Source organism: Elephantulus edwardii, unplaced genomic scaffold (genome assembly GCF_000299155.1).
Source record: "Elephantulus edwardii isolate Elephantulus edwardi_28Jun2011 unplaced genomic scaffold, EleEdw1.0 scaffold00074, whole genome shotgun sequence".
NCBI classification, from domain to species: domain Eukaryota; kingdom Metazoa; phylum Chordata; class Mammalia; order Macroscelidea; family Macroscelididae; genus Elephantulus; species Elephantulus edwardii.
Window position 1 is genome coordinate 6,155,541 of NW_006399824.1, and position 18,311 is coordinate 6,173,851.

General features: G+C 37.4%; 1 protein-coding gene across 1 annotated transcript in view; it reads left to right on the forward strand.

Moving 5' to 3' along the window:
- The first annotated feature begins 1,193 nt into the window (after window positions 1-1,193).
- The window catches only part of DNAJC12 (DnaJ (Hsp40) homolog, subfamily C, member 12), a 67,463-nt gene continuing 50,345 nt past the window's right edge, over window positions 1,194-18,311 (forward strand). Inside the window, exons 1-2 of the mRNA XM_006889020.1 lie at window positions 1,194-1,271; window positions 10,740-10,818. Of these exons, the coding sequence (XP_006889082.1) occupies window positions 1,194-1,271; window positions 10,740-10,818 (157 nt within the window). The remainder of the gene's footprint in view (window positions 1,272-10,739; window positions 10,819-18,311) is intronic.

Here is an 18,311-nt window from a genome sequence, read left to right on the forward strand (position 1 = left end):
ATAATGTTGTTGTTATGTGGCATTGAGTTGCCTGCGACTCATAGCGACCCTAAACGCTGCTCTATCCTGTGCCAATCTTATTGTCTCTGACACACCTACCCCAATTACCCCAGTCACTGAATTAATCCATCTCATCGAGGGCCTGCCCTCGCAACATATCTAAAGTTTTGAAAGATGTAGCTTCATCATCCTTGCCTCCAAGGAGCACTCTAGCTGTATCCTTTCCAAGACATATCTCTTCTTTTGGCAGACCATGAGATAGTCAAAGCTTTTCTCTAATCCCATAGCTCAAAGGCATCAGTTCTTCTGTCATCCTTATTCACTCTACAGCTTTGCACAGCAAATGATAGAAAAGACCATGGCCTGAATCAGACACACCTCATTAGTGTTCCTTATTTAAGACCTTTAAGTATTGTATTCCTGAACCACCTAACTTTTGTATTTAAATGCATTTTCCTGTACCAAGTGAACTGACGCTAGGTTCAGACTATACCCTCGAACCTGGAGGGAACCAGTCTGGCAGAAATGGCCCAACATTGTCACAAGGGTCACCATCCAGGTCTCATGCTCAGTGTCCAACTTTACTTCCTCTGCAGCACAAATTATTGTACTTAGTGGGCTTGACTCCATGCTTCCTGCCGGTCTCGCCTTAGCAGGAGCTTCCCAAGAAAGAGAGCTTTGTCTTACTTACCAACCTTTTCCCTACAGAAGTGTTTGTTGAATGAATAAATAAATAATGAAAAGATTATATAAACCTTTTGAGCATGCATAAAAGCACTCAATAAATCTTAAAATTTTTCCATACTGCCTCGATTTCTCCCTCCTCCCTTTTAAAGAAAAGGAAAGAAGACTAATTTGTGGCGTTTATAAAAATAGAGATCCATATTCGTTGTTAATCTGTAAGGGAAATGATACGCCTGCAGTTTTCAATAAAACAGACTACAGATCCCAGGCAGCTCAGCAAGCCAGGCCCGCCGGCTGTTCTTTCATTCTGTAAACAACCAATGACAGGTAACCTTTACAAAGGTCTGGATGACGTTTGCCATCTAGACTCTGACTAGCTTAAAATCCACTCCCTGCTGTTTCCAACGTGCTGCTGAACGTGCAAGCATATTTAAAGAGGAGTTCTTAGTAAATTCGCAGCTCATTGTCCTTCTTGGTCCAGAGGAAGAAAAATTGAGTCAATAGTCTACATGGATGAGATACTGAAGTACAGTTTGGACGATGCTGATGATTACTACAAGTTATTGGGATGTGATGAGCTGTCTTCGGTAAGAGAGTGGTTAATGCTGTTCTTTGTCCCTACCAGTATTGAAAGTTTTTATTTATGGTTTCAACGTTAAACTTTTAATTCCCTTGCCTAAACACCTACTCTTGTGTTATTGCAAAGCACTGTCTGCTCAGAGGAAGTTCAGGATTTAAATGTGTGGTGGGTCTCTCCATGAATATGTGGATTCTGGCACATGGTTGAATACACTCTTTCACAATGTACTAAAAAGACATCTTTGGCTGAGTTTTTCAGTATATGTAGGCTTGTTTTGGCAATTCTTTCTGTAATTAGGATGAAGTGTACGTTTCTAGTATAATTAGTGACATTAAGGTGTTTTATAAAAATAGGTTATTTTCATGTTAGTAGTTAAATCATGGACGGAGAAACATCCTGTTTATGTTAATATCTTAAATTGTTGCACACAAATTACTTCTTGCAATAATCTGGCTTCTGCAAGAAAATAAGCTTGAAAACCTGTAGTGATTCACTGTATTGGGATAATTTTTTTTTTGGTTGTTCTTTTCTTCATTTTTATTTTTCTTATATTGGAATAGTTTTTAAAAGAACGATCCCTGTGAAGCAATTATAAAGGTTGTGGAAAAGTTTTGAATTACCCAAGGGTAATATGAATATTTTGACATTTATATCTCCAGAATTACACACACACACACACACACACACACACACACACACACACACATCCTTAGAAGCTTGCTATTAATACTTTTTTCTCTTTAAAAAGATAATTATGTAGGTAGACAAGCACAATGCAGTTTCACTGCCAATCCAAAAGCAGGCTTGTTTGAATTCACCAGCTGCTCTACAAGAGAAAGATGAACTATCTCCTTCTGTGTTTTAGTGCCCCTGAAAACCTGCTGGATGGTCACCTATGGGTTGGTCTTGATTCAATAGTATATGATAAAAACCTATGGAAAAAACGGTTGAGACCAGGTGTGTTTATTTTACTATCAAGTTTTTAAGCTAGAGAGAGTTATACATTAAATGCTTTAAACAGGAAACATGACAATAAAACAATCATACTTTAACAGTACCTGCTTTGCATATTTTTGGTTCCTGCTTTTTTCAACCCATTAATATTGTGGCAAAGATTTCACCTTGTCATTAAATAGTCTCCACATTTTAATTGTTGTGTATTTCATTTTAAAGTTCTATCACCACTGAATAATTTTTATTTTAATACTGTTGAAATGAATATGAAATATGATAACCAACATTTTATAACATGTATTATTTTATACATTTTATTATCATTATTAATTAACACTGACATTTAAAACTAAGACATTTTTATAGTTACTTCAGTGATGGTATTTAGTTTTCCTTTAGAAATAGGTTTTCTTTCTTAAAAATTGGTTTTCATTCAATTATTCATATACATTAATTAGAATTGATTATCGCCATTCATTAAAATGTCTCATTGAATCCTCACTATACCCTGCAAAAGATAGGTTTTCATATTGAACACAAAGGATTAAAATTTCTATTTGCCGTCCTTATCATACTGAGGAAAGTATCATGGATACCTTGGAGTTAAAAAACCCCCAAACTTAAAAAAACCTAGGAAAGGCTAAAATCCTCTTTTAGTTGCACGTTTCTTCTCTAGAATAATATATTACTCTTAATTGACATTGGCTGTGATAATTAAAGCAATTAAGAAAGCTTATAACCATTTTTACTGTATATGTTTATGGAATTATTTAAAATCAGTGAATTTTGGTGTTTATTTTGTAAAGCTTCAAAATTTTAATTTTTTGAAAAAAGTTGCTGTCTTGATATGTAAAGTTAAAGCTGTAATCTCATAATACATTTCTTGACACCTCTAATCAGTCTTTTGTAGTGAGGTTCTCAGTTTACAAAAAAAGAAGAGCTGTTATGTTATCTCACAGAGGTGAACTCATTGTTTATGTATTTACAGTATGTTTATATGATTACAGTAGTGCCATTTCATGGTTCCAGTTATGACTGTACTTTCTGAAATATACTGTCACATATGTTGGAAAGATAATAAAAATATTGTCTCAGTATTCTTTCCCCCCCTGATCATTTTTACTGATTTTGTCAATGGTTTAGCAAGTCTAGAAAATAATCATATATTTAAAATGAAATTACCCTTGACCCATCTGTCAGATTTTTTGGGAATCATTTCCTCTCTTCTTTTTTCCGTGTCTCATTCCCATTAAAATATGTTGATACTATTTAATGTGACATGTCCTTTTCACAATTTATGTTTGAAGACATGTTCGGGAGAATATTGTGTTTAATTTTACTTCAAATATTGCTTGATTTCATGCTCCAAAATGGACCAGATCTCTTTATACTTATTAGTGACTTAACAGTTACAATCTCAAATCAACTCACTATTTTAGTTCTACTTAGAATAATATTATTGCGACACCACATAATAGTTTTTGCTGTGTAGTTCTACCATATATACTTGGGTTGAAAAGTGAGTTCAAAGTAAAACTGTTTTTTCTTCTTAGAGGCTTAAAAAAAATCATCCTTCCTTTTAAAAATTCATTTTCTTTCATTAAATTTTTAAATTTTTGCTCCTGTCACCCTCTCTCTTCATCTCTATTAACCTTCCAAGACTGAGTCTGTGTACAAACTTTTTCTGAGCTTTTTAAAAAAATTTATTTTATTTTTATTATTTCTTATGTGTGTACCATCAAATTGCATCTGACTGATTCAGGAGGAGATTGCCTTTCCTTCTCCAGTAGAGCATATGGTGGATTTGAACCATGTACCTCTGGGATTGTAGTCAGCTTCTTGCCACTAGGCCACCAGAGCTCCCTCTTTCCTGAGCTCTTTATAGGAGTGGTCTTATACTGTAATTATCCTTTGTGACTTACTTGCATCATTCAGCAAAATTTGTTCTAGTATCATTCTTCTTAAAAAATTTATAGGTATAAGCAATGAGAAGCATTCTTACATTACATACATGACATATATAAATAATGGCAAGATTTCCATGCTTTTGAGTGGAAAATAATATGCTCCCAATTTAAAAAAAGTACCAAAGTTTGATCCCAAGTCACTTGTTCTCCTGATTTCAGATTTTACGTGGAAGACCTAGATTTCCAAACCTCTTTTAAGTCCTTACTGATTTATAAATCACACATTAGGAGTCCAAGGCATTTTCTTTCCTTGTATGGCTCTTGGTTTTTTTGATGCTTGGGCACTCTTTTAGTAGTAAGGATAGGAGACCCTCATGCAAATAAATATATGCTTGAAAATGGAACATAAACCCAGACAAATGGCAATACCTAGTTTTTAGTTTCCTTCTAGTTATACCTTTTGTTGTGATTACTGTTTTGGTTTCACTGTGATATTTTTCACGTAGATCTTTGTAAATTCATTCTATTGTTTAACTCATGTTATTTTCTTAAACTCTGAAATAATAGTCTGCTATTATTATTTTTTTAAATTGAGATTTCTGTGAAGGTCTACAATACAAATGGTTTCTTCATTGAACCACCCACACATACTTTGTTCTACAACATTCATTTCAATATCCTCAATGTAGTTGTACTTTCCCCCTGTAATTCTATCAATGAATCCTTCTATATCAGTCTGTTTTCTCATTCTTTAATACTATGTTGATTGTCCCCTTATTGAATAATCCCTTTCTCTTTACTACCAAAGTAGCAAAAATTGTGTAAAAATTTCTTGACTACCCTTTGTTCAGTTTCTCTTAATGTTAGCATTGTACAAAACCATAGTATAGTGATCAAAACCAGAAAATGAATATTGCTAAAATATTATAAACTCAATTAATTAATATTGGTAAAATATTAACTTAATCATCCTCAACCCTCATTGCTGTAGAGGGGGATCATAGCTGAGTCTCCATTGGACTTCCAAGGTTTTAAATTGAGCTCTGGTGGCCTAGGGATAAAGAGCTGTGTTCCCAAACCAAAGGCAAGTAGTTAAAATTCATAAGCCTCTCTGTGGGAGAAAGATGGGAAATCTCCTGTGTAATTTACTGCCTCTTAAAAACTGCTGGAGGTTCCGCTATGAGTCGGATCTGACTCAATAGCACATGACAAAAACAACAGTAAAATTGCACAGAAGAGTTGCCGTCTTTCTCTTGTGGAATTTCTGGTGGATTGAAATTGCCAGGGGCGGGTGTGGCCTTTGGGTTAACACAACTCCCTATCGACTCCAGAGCCACCAAACCTCCCGATTAACTCAATCAGGGGCCAGCAAATATTTTCTGTAAAGGGTCAGTAGAAAAAAGTAGGAATAGAGTGAGGTAAGGAGGGAACATAAGGTGTAAAATTTAAGGCGGTGTTTACTCAGGGTGGTCCTAGTGCAGAAAGCCGAGTGTGAGCACCAACTTAAATGTTTTTGCCTGACATATCTATTTTGTCTTAGCCCATTTATCTTTTTTTAAAAAAAATGAAAATAAAATTTTTATTATATACTGGCTTGCTTACAAAGCTTGCATACATTGTTTTTCACAGCGGATCTTTCCCATTTTCTTTACCCACACTTCCCTCCACTCATTAAATTGTGTGACCCTATGATTAACCATATCACCCCCCACCCATCTCTCCCCTCTGCTCCCACTCTTCCACCTTGGATCCTCATACATGTTCTACAATAATGATCTTATATAGTATTTATCCTTATGGGACTGAGTTAGTTCACTTTGCATATTACTTTCCAGTCCCTCCCAAGTTAGGTAGTGATTTATAAAATCATTGCTCCTGTGTGCTGCACAGTATTCCATTGTGTGAATGTAATTTTTCAATCCATTAATTTGTGGTTGTACATTTGACATGTTTACATGTTCTTGTGATGGTGAATAATGCTATGAACATTGGTGTACAAGTCTCCATTTGTGCCTCAGTTCTCATTTTCTCAGTGTATATCCCAAGCAGTACAATAGCTGGGTCATAAAGAATTTCTATGTTCAGCTTTCTGAGGAAACATCAAACTGCCTTTCAGAGTGATTATACCCTTTTACAATCTCAACAACAATGTATGAGCTCCTCTCCTGCTACATCCTCTGCAACATTTACTACTTGCTGACCTGTTAAATTTTGCTACTGCTGCTGGAGTGAGATAGTATCTCATTGTAGTTTTGATTTGCATCTCTTATTGCCAGTGATTTTGAGCATTTCTTCATGTGTCTGTTGGCCATCCGAATATCTTCCACTATGAAAAGTCTTTTCATGTCTTTTGCCCATTTTGTAATTGTATTATCAGTCCTTTTCTTGTGGAGGCCCTGTAGGGATTCTGTAAGCTTTTGATAGGAAACCTTTGTCTGAAATTGTATTGCCAAATTTTTTCCCAATCAGTAGGCTTTCTTTTCACTGTGTTGAAAAATGTTTTGATGCGCACAGGGATTTAATCTTTAGAAGGTTCTGTTCATCAATTTTATCCTCTCTAGATTGTGCATTTCTGGCTGTATTTGGCAGCCTCTTTATACCATAAACTATGCTGTCTAAGCTCTAATCCCAGTTTGTCTCTGAGGAACTTTATTATATCCCACAAGGTAAAATAACTTCCGATAGTGATAAAAACAAATAATTAGAAAAAGAATGTTGTTGCTGTTTTTAAGTGCTGTTGAGTCATAGACAACTCACAGCAACCCTGTGAATGAAAGGCCTCAACACTTGCATAATTGTCTTCATTTCTCTAAGTTCATAGAGTTTCTGGAGGTAAGCTGTTTCGGAAGTGGATGCAACTCCTGTTTCCAAGCTCGTTTTAATTTGAGAGCTCCATCAAACACTGTCCACCATCACTTTATTGAATTAATAAATACATATGAGAAAAAGGAGTTTTTTTACCAGATTAATTCCAGTTAATAAATAAATATCTGATGGAAACAGAAAACCACTACTAGGCCAACACTATATAGTAAATACAATTCTAGGTAAAAGCCATAAAAGAATGTTAAAATCAGTGGATGATGATTTGAGGAGAAATAGTACACTTTTGAAGTATCTTCCTCAAGACTTTTATCAATCACAAACGATTTACTGGGGGGAAAAAGCCAGCTTCAAACTAAGTGAATTGAAAGGAAGAACACTAGTTTACTTATTAAGGTAATCTTTCTTTTTAATTTTTTTTTGCAGCAAATGCATTTTTATCAGAATCAGTTCCCTTTTGTTGTTGTTAGGTGCTGTCTAGTTCTATCAACACTGTGAACAACAGATCTGAACTTTGCCCCAATCCTGAGCCATATTCACCATCTCAGATATGTTTAAAACCATTGTTGCAGTCACTATACCAATCCATCTCTTTGTGTGTGTCAGTCCACCTTGCTGAGGGTCTTCCTGTCTTTCTCTGACCTTTCACTATTTTTTTTTCTGGCCAAGAGAACAAATATGTCTGTCCTGGAGAATGTGAAATCAGATTGCTTCTTGGAGGCAGATAGCAAAGCTCTGTCTTGCATATATTGGGTATGGTGCCAGGAGAGACCAGTTCTTAGAGAAGAGCATCATGCTTGGAAGAGGAAGACCCTGGATAAGATGGATTGACACAGTGGCTGTGGCAGTGGGGGTAGGGTGTCAGAGACAGTGAGTTTGGCTCATGTTAGGGCAAGGTTCAGAGCCGTTGTTCATAGGGTCATTAAGAGTTGTAATCGACTTGATGGCACATGACAACAACAACATAGATAATTCCTAGAATTGGAATTTCTGGATCCAATAATATGGAAAAAAATTAAAGTCTTTCCACGTATATTGCTCGATTGTTTTCCAGAAAATTGGCACCAGTTTTCATCTCTAACAGGAGAGGATGAGAGTACTCATTTCTCTAGGGCTTCAGTAACACTGCTCATTATCATTCTTACATTCTTTATTTACTTGATTACTATTGAGTATGCACATTTTTTGTATGTTTATTGGCCAACAACAAAGACAATTTTCCAGACTACTGGACTGAGAAAGCAGGATTCAGTGGGCCTTGATATGAAGGGTCTCTTGCCCATGGATTCTACTTGGCACTGGGTGCATGGAGTGGACATGCCAAAAAAATAAATGAAGCACGCTCCAGGCAAACAAACTCACTTGTGACTAACTTAGCTGTAGGAAGTAGTTAAAAAAAGATATGGACTTTTTCTGTTAACAATATAGAAAATGTAAAGAAGAATGCAAATATTCAGTGTGTGTGGTGGTGTGTTTTTTTTTTTTAAAGAAACTGGATTACATGATAAAGGTAAACAACCCAATTGCAAAATGAATGGGCACAGGATATGAACAGACCCTTCACCGAGGAAGACATTCATATCTCAAACAAACAAATGAAAAAATGTTCAAAATCTCTAGCTCTAAGAGAGCTAAAACAATTATGAGCTATCATCTCACCTCAGTAAGAATAGCAAAATTTAACAGAGCAGCAAACAACAAATGTTGGTAAGGTTGTGGAAAGACTGGAACATTTATTCACGGTTGGTGGGAGTATAAAATGGTGCAATCACTATGGAATTATGGTGTTTTCTCAAAAAGTTGTAAATAGAAAAAGTTCTGACTCATTGAGACCCTTCATTGGGTTTCTGAGAACCATATTGCATTAAGGTCAACATTTAATAGTTAATATTGATAACCTTTGAAAACCTAATGGAGGGTTCACAGTGTCTCAGGACCAACTCCACACCAGAGGTTTTCTTTGGAAACCACATTTTAGAATCACTGAACTACTTTTGCCTCTTGCAGCTGTCACTGCAATTGTGATTAATAAAGGCAAGTCTTAGTAATTCATTATAGCATGATGAAGATGAGTAAGCAGAATAAAATCATAGATAACCCTCAAACTTGATTTTAGTTTAGCTTAGAATTTTTGCTTTCCCAATAAAAATCTCTAACCAGATTTCTAAGTGGTGGTAAAACCACCAAATATGAATTATGTTCTTTTTTCTTTCAATTGTGAAATTATTAGTCAAAATGTAAAAGAACTGAAAGGCAGCATGAAGGAGCTCTATCATGGATAATTTAGAAATTGGGGCAATCATCCCTAATAATGACAGTGGCTAAGTATCATTTGAAGAACTCAGATAAGTAAACACATTTTTAAGTGGTTATTAATCTCAACAGCTAATCGAAAAAGTAAGTGGGCTGAACCTTCCCAGTGGCGCTAAAAGCCTGATGGTCAGCCTCTGTAATAATGATTACTCTGATCCGTAACACAGGGAGTTGTCTGAGGAGTCAGAATCCACGTGAAGGCAATGAGTTGGTATTATTGGTAGAAAACCCCCCATTTTACCATTTGCTGTTGTTGTTACATACCTTTGAGTCGGAATCTGCTCATAGCTCCAGAGGCTTTTCAGAGGCTGTATATAATGTGGAACGATTTTAGCCCATCTTTCTCCCAAGGAGCAGCTGGTGGGTTCAAACTATTTACTTTTAGGTTGGCATCGTGAATCCTTACCTTACCCACTGGGCCAACAGAACTCTTTTTTGATCATTTTGGACATTCAGATATACATAGCTTATAGATGTTGTGAGGGAGCTCTAGTCGTTTAATGGTAAATATAAGGTCACGGAGGAAGGACAGAACCTAGTGCAGACTAAGAAAGATAGTTTATTAAGGAGAAACTGCCGGGCTCGCCCTCAAGCAGAAGACCAGCCCCCACTAAGAGTTAGAGGAGGATTTTAAACTTTCTTACATGGGAACTGGGGAAGGGGATGCATACAGATGCTTCCTTCAAGATAGGGAAGTGGGCTGGGGTCTCAGATAGCTATTCCTGGGAAAATGGGGCTCGAGTAGTTTCACAGAGAGAAAAAGCATGAGTGCTGTTTCCTGTTATTAGAGTCTCTCAGTAGCCTTTCTGGGAGAGGAAGGAAAGGGCTCTGCAGTCCTAATAGTAAGGAATTACACTGCCAACTCAAAGGTACATGGTTCAAATCAATAAACTGCTCTACGGGAGACAGTTGGGCAATCACTTCCCAGGCGATTATGTGCCTCTGAAAACCCACTGGAGGTCACTTTTGACTTGACGGAACACAGCAATAACAGCAACATAGGTGTTGTAGGGCCCATGAGTCCTTGGAAAAGGACATCATACTGGGGAAGGCAGAGGGTCAGCAAAAGAGAGGAAGACCCTCAAGGACATGGAGTGACACAGTGACTGCGACAAGAGGCGTGAACAGAGCAAATATCCCTAAGATGCCACAAGATACGGCAGAGCTCTGATCTGTTGTTCACATGGTGGCTGTGAATTTTGGTTAACTCAATGGCACCTCCTACCAGCAGCAATAGATGCCTAGAGCCATCATTTGAATACATTAACAAGTTAAATTGTTTGTACAGGCCATTGGTGAATAAGAGTTTTTGTGCCTTCTGAACTTCTATTGAGGAAAATATTTCTGTGACCAAAAAGTCCAAACAGAAACAAAAATAAAAGCTGGACTGATCCTGACAGTTTGGGGAGAACAGATGCCCAGGGTCTTCCTTCATGCCATGTTGGATGCCTCGTTTTACAAGTTTATTTTTCTTTTAGGTTGAACAAATACTTGCAGAATTTAAGATCAGAGCCCTGGAATGTCACCCTGACAAGCATCCGGAAAATACCAAAGCTGGTGAGTATTTATCAACAATGCCTATTGTTTCCTACAGAAATGCCTGTGCATCCAAAAATCATTGAATAGCATCTAATGTTTCTTTAGTTTCTTCTTCTCAAAATGACTTTTTATTTCAGTGCTAAAGGGTGCTTTAATACTACTGATTGGTGAGGGCTGGGGTGGGGACTGAGGTAAGTATAGGGACTTTTCTCATGTGCCATGGAGCTAGATCTGTCTTCTAGCAGCCCCACGTATAATCATACAATAGAAAGAAACACTACCCTATCCCGCACCATTCTCACAATTGCTGCTAACAGTTGAGCCCATTGTTGCAATCACTGGGTTAATCCTTTCCTGATAGTAGTCACTTAACATTAATTTTCCTTTTTCTATAATCTATAATTTTTCATTATCTTTATGATTTAAGATTTGTGTAGCTCATGCTGCATTTCACCAACTATTGAGCGTTAATAAGACTTGATATGGTAACAGTATAATAAGTGTAGGGATAGCAGCATCTGACTTCTATTAACTCTGTAAGATGAGAGAATCCCCATCAAAAACATCAACAGCTGATTCCTATGAGATCAGACATGGTTCCCACACACAACACCTTCTTCAAGTGATTCTAGCATCATGTCCCTACGTTGACTCTCATTACTTTTCACGCATTCACTCACTCACTGCTGTTGAGTTGGAACAGACTCGTGGCTGAACCTCTAGGTTTCTAAGTTTGTTAACTGAACCAAAGGAGATTACCTATCTTTCTCCCTCATTGCTGCTGGTGTACTTGAAGCATCAGAGAAGCTCAATTTATAGGTTAACAGGACAACTCACTACAGACTATGTCACCAGAGCTCCTAACTAATAGGTTCGCTGATTACTTGGAATTCCCACACAAAATTCACAGACAAAACTCCAGATTATGAGATTTATTAGTAAAGTAACATTACAATTCAAGTTTGAAACACTCAGGATACAATTCACCAATATCAGGACAGCTATTCACATGCTCTCTCACACAGGCCTCCCTCAGATCCTGGGCCTTGTGATTCTGGACACACATTATGTGCTTCTCATGCCAACTTTGCCAGTAAGCCTAGGTCAAGGCACCTAGCTTTGGCTCTGTGGTGTAGCAGATCCAGCTCAGTGTCAGTCACATTTTGTCTCATGAAGTTGTTTCTGTCCCAAAGAAAGAGCTGTATTTTGTGCCACTCTTGATTGTAGTGAGATTCTCATTTTCTGCTTCTAAATCTGTTCAATTTAAGCCCCGTGGGCTGATAGAACTGCCCATATCCCTAGGGTAGTGCTCTGTACACCTTTATTCATGTTATTAGTGAACTAGCCAATCCCCTTGGTGGCCCACAAATACCTCACATTTGCAATAGTCCTACTCAGTCATATGGTGAGTGTTAAAGCCTGTGGCTAGAAAACCTATGCTGAATAATCCACTCTACCACACTTGAGAATGTATTCATGTGATTGTTTTTGCTGAGTCCTTTTTTTCTTCAGTTTAAGGGGGAGGGAAGATTCTAAATATGCCCAGACATAATGCATGACAGCATATTCATGCTTTTATTTCTTTCCTTATCATTTAGATATGTTTATATAAGTCTCATCTTGAAAAAAAATATACACAGACCCAAAACCCTTCCTTAACCATTTTTCTTTCTCCTTCTCCCCATCTTGCTCCTCTTTAGAAGTAGATTTTTTTTCTTTTTTTTAAGACCAATATTAACTCATTCTTTATTCATTTATCCATTCATTCAATTGCTTATAAACTCTGATGTGGTTATGGGAGATCACATGCTTATAATATATAACAAAAAGAAAGTTTAAAGAGGAGTTTAATTAGGGAAAATGCCTTTAAAAGTCCCTTCACTGCTTAGTTGACATAGAGTCACATTCAAATCACATAGGTTTCACAGAGTTTTCGATGACTGTTTTTTTTAAATTTTTTAAATATATTGATACAATATTCTCCTAAGATGTTTTGGAATTTAACCAAGCTTCCATTTTTTATTAACATATTAAATGTTTTCAAAAGCCAAAAATGAAAGGGAAGAAGTTGATAAACACAGGTCTCGATCCACTATCTTAATGTCTTTCAGTCTGTTGTTTATTGACACCTCTCTGATCCAATTTTCATTCCCAGAACCCCATAAAATTACTTGTAGTTCTCATCTAGTCCCACAAAATAACGGTGAGCACTTGGCATAAGTGGTTGTCTCTCTCTCTTCAGAAACCTTGGTTTACAGAACCTGTGCCTGCTCTTCCTGCCCTTGCCTCCCCCATTCACCAGCTTCTTAAGTTTTTATTGGTTAGAGGTAGACTTCTTGATAAAGAAGTCCAAAGTGATTTTGATATTTCCCTTGTTCCATTTTCTTATTTTCACTCTCCAAGTTCCTCTTCTGCTGTTAGTTTTTGTTGTTAGATGCCATGGCACCAACTACCACTCACAGTGACCCTATGAGCAATAGGTTTGAACCTTGTCCTTTCTTGGTGCCAACCTCACAGTCTCTTATGTGCTCAAGCCCGTTGTTGTAGTCACTGTGTCAATCCAACTAGCTGAGAGTCTTTCTCCTTCTCCCCGATTCTCTAACGTTCCTAGCATGATGTTGTTTTCCAAGGACTGGCTTCTCCTGACAACATGTCCAAAGTACGTGAGACAAAGGTTCACCGTCCTTACCTCTAAGAAACAGTCTGCCCGCACTTCCTCCAGGACATTTTGTTCTTTTGATGGTATATTGTATGTTCACTATTTTTGCCAATATCAGAATTCAAAGGCATTTCTTACAAATAGCTCTTGTTAAAGACACTAGGCACTTCCCTTCTAGGGACCTCTTGCGACTTAGTGGTAAGGAATTGTGCTGCCAGTCCAAAGGTTTGAATAGCTAGCAGCTCTGCTGGAGAAAGATATGCATTCTTCTCTAGTGCAGTTTACTGCCTCTGAAAACCTGCTGGAGGATCAGCTGTGGTTTGGCTCCAACTTAATGGTACACAACAGCAACTTCTTTTCTTGTAAACCCAGTGGTTACTTTTTAGTTGTTTTCTTCTCTGAGCTTGCAACAGAATTTGGCCCTTGAAAATCTAATAATTTTTGGTCTGTTGATTATGCATTTTCAGTTATATCTGATAGCCTATTTAGTCCATAGATTAGGGCTCCTAAGTCTCCCCCAATTTTTTCTTTGATGATCTTTAGAGTTTTTGGTTTTATGCCAAAATCTTTGATGTATCTTGAGTTAGTTTCTGTATATGGTGTGAGGTGTAGGTTTTGTTTCAAGTTTCTGAACATAGATATACAGTTTTGCTAGGACCATTTGTTACAGAGATTGTCTTTTCCCACTTAATGGATTTTATCTCTTTAGTAAAGCTCAATTTTCCATAGGTGTGTGGATTTATTCCTGGGTTATCAATTCTATTCCATTCTTTAATGTACCTGTCATTTTACTAATGCCATGCTGTTTGGATTACTGAGCTGTATAGCAGGTTTTAAGATCAGATAATGAGACCTCCTATTTTATTTTTCTTCTTCTATGATGCATTGCTTAGTGGGTGTCTCTTTCATTTCTTTATGAAGTTAGTGATTATTTTTCCATCCCTGAAAAATTATGACAGAATCTGGATAAAGATTTTATTGCTTTTGCCTATGTAAATAAAGACCATCACCCCGTATGTTGGGCAGCATACAATACACACTGTTCCCTTATTGCCTCTTTGCTTATTAGTCATACTCAAAGCTTATATGGCTGATTGTCTTGTTTGCAGTGCTATTCCTCTTATAGCACAGTGCCCGGCATAGGATACTTTGTGTGAATTATTTCTTGAATGAATGAATAAATGTTTTAATGTTTCTTTTTATGCCAGACATACTCAAAACCTCTCTGAACTGGGAGTTAATATTAAAGTGGATGCCCCAGCACAAATTAGATCAAAAAACAGCTACCACCTCAGGTTATTCTTTAACTGGGTTCCTTTTCAGTGAACATGACTTTGACTTATTCCTTGGCCCCCGGAAGACATTTTCCAGTTAGGATACATGATGAATCACTGTGCAATCATTGCTGTTTCCAGTTGCCATAGTGATAGGGTTTTTTCACGTCAGGATTACCTCAAGGCTCCTTGTTCAGGGGAACACTAGACAGTGTAAACATTGTTTAAAATGAAAAGGTACACAGCCATCAATATCTTCCCTTGTCAGACTTACAGTTGACAGATGAGTCAGCCTTTGGGTAGAAATTGTTTCCAATCTATTTAAGCATCTCTTTACTCAACTAGTATGAATTTCTGAAAGTATAAGTGGTTCTTTACAATGTTCTTAGTTAGAATAGGGTTAAGGTTACTGATAAAACAACAACAAAAATAAAGAAAACATTCTTGATACTGAATTTTAGCTCAACAGAAATTCAGAATGTAATGAATAGATTTTTGAAAATTTCATTTAGGTTAAAGGCTAGCTGGTAGAGGAACTACAGATTATTACTGTTATTTACTGTCAAACTAATTCTGACTCAAAGCAACTCTATGAGGAGAACTGTCCTATAGAGTTTCTAAGACTATGATCTTTACAGAAGCAGACTGCCAAATCATTCTCCTTTAAAGTGACTGGGCATTTGAATTGCTGGTCAGCAGTTGAGTTGTAACTATTGTACCACCAGACTCAAGCAGAAGAACTTAAATTTGTATATACACACAAGTTGTATATGTTGTTGTTTTTAATTGCCATTGAGTCATAGGCGACGCATAGAGACCTTATAATCGACAGACCTGAACACTTGTATAACTTTCATCGTTTCTCCAAGTTCATAGGGATTCCAGAGGCAAGCTTTTTCAGAAGTGGATGCCACTCCTGCTTCCAAGCTTGTTTAATCAAGGAGCTTCACCAAACACTGTCCACCATGGGTAACCATTATTGCATGTGACACATCAGTGTCACAGTGTAACCACAAGTTACCTCTGTACAGCAAATGGATAGACCAGTGTTATGCCAGTTAGAAGAATGTTTGACCAAAAACAATTAAAACCAGGCCTGAGTGCCACAGATTAAAATCACCCACTGTTGGCTTGGTAGCATCACTTCCTGTCCATTAGGCCAACAGAACTCTCTGTATGTTGTTATTGTTAATTGCCATTGAGTCATAGGCGACCTATAGCGACCCCATGAATAAAAGACCTGAACATTTGTATAATTTTCATCATTTCTCTAGTTTCATAGGGTTTCTGGAGGCAAGCTGTTTTGGAAGTGGATGTCACTCCTCCTTCTAAGCTTGTATTAATCAGGGAGCTCCACTAGACACTGTCCACCAAACAGATATAAATTATTAGTATGTGTCATTGAAGTGGAATTGATTCATGGCTGACCCTTTAGTGGGTTTTCAGAGGCTGTAAATCTTAAAGGAAGAGATTGCCCATTTTTCTACCTCAGAGCAACTAGTGGACTGGCCCATTAAATGTGGTTTCACCTTTGTTGTTAATTTACTGATTTGCTAGGTTGGAGGAGTAAATTTAAATATAGGCTCTTCTGTCTGGGTTGCAGAGCGACCTCTCTAAACTTCAGCATTCTCAAAGGGAAAATAGGCAGACCAGTAGTATATTTATGTAGAGTGTAATGTTCAAAATGACTTTTGTTGCCACTAAATTTGACTTTGCATGTGGATGGGTGGAAATATGAAAATAGCATGTGATAGCCCATCCAGAAGTGCATTGACTCATCTCACCAATTCACAATGGGACTGGGTAGTCTCACCATTAAATTGAGTAGATACAGCAGTAGCAATAGCAGCAACAACAGCAGATCTTCCCTGCCAGTGAAGAAGCAGGAGCAAGAGAATGTAGCATGTCTTTCAGGCCCAGAAATTCTTGCTCCAGCTAGACCTGTCTACAAGAGTAGCAGCCATGTCCAAAACAGAGCACCAACATGAGACTGCCACCCTCTACAGACAGAACGAGAGCGGAAAGCCTTTGTCCAAGTTTGTTGGACAATGAGGGGAGGTATGGAGAGCCAATATTGGCAGAACTGAGAACTTCATTATACGAGCCTTAAGCCATGAGACTCCAGGCTGAGGTGCCTACAAGCTCATTTAGGAAGCTGTCCTGACTGTATTCTGCTACTAAAATGGATTATAACCTTTTAGTTTCCTCAGTATGTGAACTATCACATCAGATTTTGGGCCCAGTAAAGCAGTAAGATTAGTGTTGAGTTGAGTAGAAAGAGGTATAGGAGTGTGAGGGACATGCCTGACCTCATAGGAATTGGTTTTGTATTGTTGATGTTGTTGGGGACAATTCCCCTTTGTGAAGTTGGTAAAGGTCAGATATAGCCATCCCCAAGCAGCCCTTGTTCTTTTTACATTTTACTGTATAGTTTGACTTTGGAGATTGAGGTGCCTTGCATGCAGAAATACTTAATGAATGTTGCTAATTGTGATTTAAGCAAACCTCCTCTTCTTACTTTTTTTTAAAAAAAATTTATTTTATTGCATTATTTTTTGTGTGTACAGTCAAATCAGATCTGACTGGTACAGGAAGAGATTGTTCCTCCTTCTCCACCAGAGCATCTGGTGGATTCGAACCGTGCATCTTTGAGATTGCATTGCAGCTTCTTGCCACTAGGCCACCAGAGCTCGCTTTCTTCTTACTTTTGAGCAGCACTCCTCCAAGTTAAAAATGAAACAAAACTGAATAGTGTTTTGGGGAAGTAGCCATTAGATCATTCTTTCATGGTTTCATTTTTCCTCTGGATTTGAAATTAAAACCCTTTGAATGAGTCTTTTGGATGGTGTACATGGCGAACACATTTGGCTGCTAAGTCACAGGTTGAAGTTTTGAGTCCACCCTTTGCAACCTCAGAAGAAAGGTCTGGTGATTGACTTCTAACAAATTGAAGACTTCATGGAGGACAATTTCACTTCCCTGCAAGTGGGGTCTCCATGAGTCAGAATTCACTGGGTGACTACTCGTGTTTTGGTTTTATGACCTTAAAAACCCCTTCTCTCCAGGGGAGGGAATGTAAGTGGTGCTGGTTGTGCTGCTGTGTCACTAAGCACAAAAGCTCTTCCCTTCTTAACACAAATGTTAGTCCCTTGTGTGTTACAATAGCTACTGCAAGACAATGCTTCATTAATTCCTCTTTGACATGAAGAAAGGAGGCTTCGTACTGGGAAATGCTATGTTTATTAGTGATGTGTAGATTCCAAAGACATTTAGATATTTGAGAAGGAGAGGTCACTATCTTTGCTAATTGATTAATCTCTATTTTTCTCTGCTTTTCTATTTTAAACCCCAAACTTTACTGCTTCCTCTTAGAATAAAAAAGAACATAATGATGATGAATAATGTTCAATGTGGAAGTCTGTTGTAATCTCTCCTTGCCACCAAAATATCATTATCATCAAGTTGATTATGTTTCCTAGTGATCCTATAAGACAGAATAGAACTGCCCCATAGTGTTTCTAAGGTAGTAATTTTTTTTATTATTATTAATTTCAATGAAAATTTACAGACTTTGGATT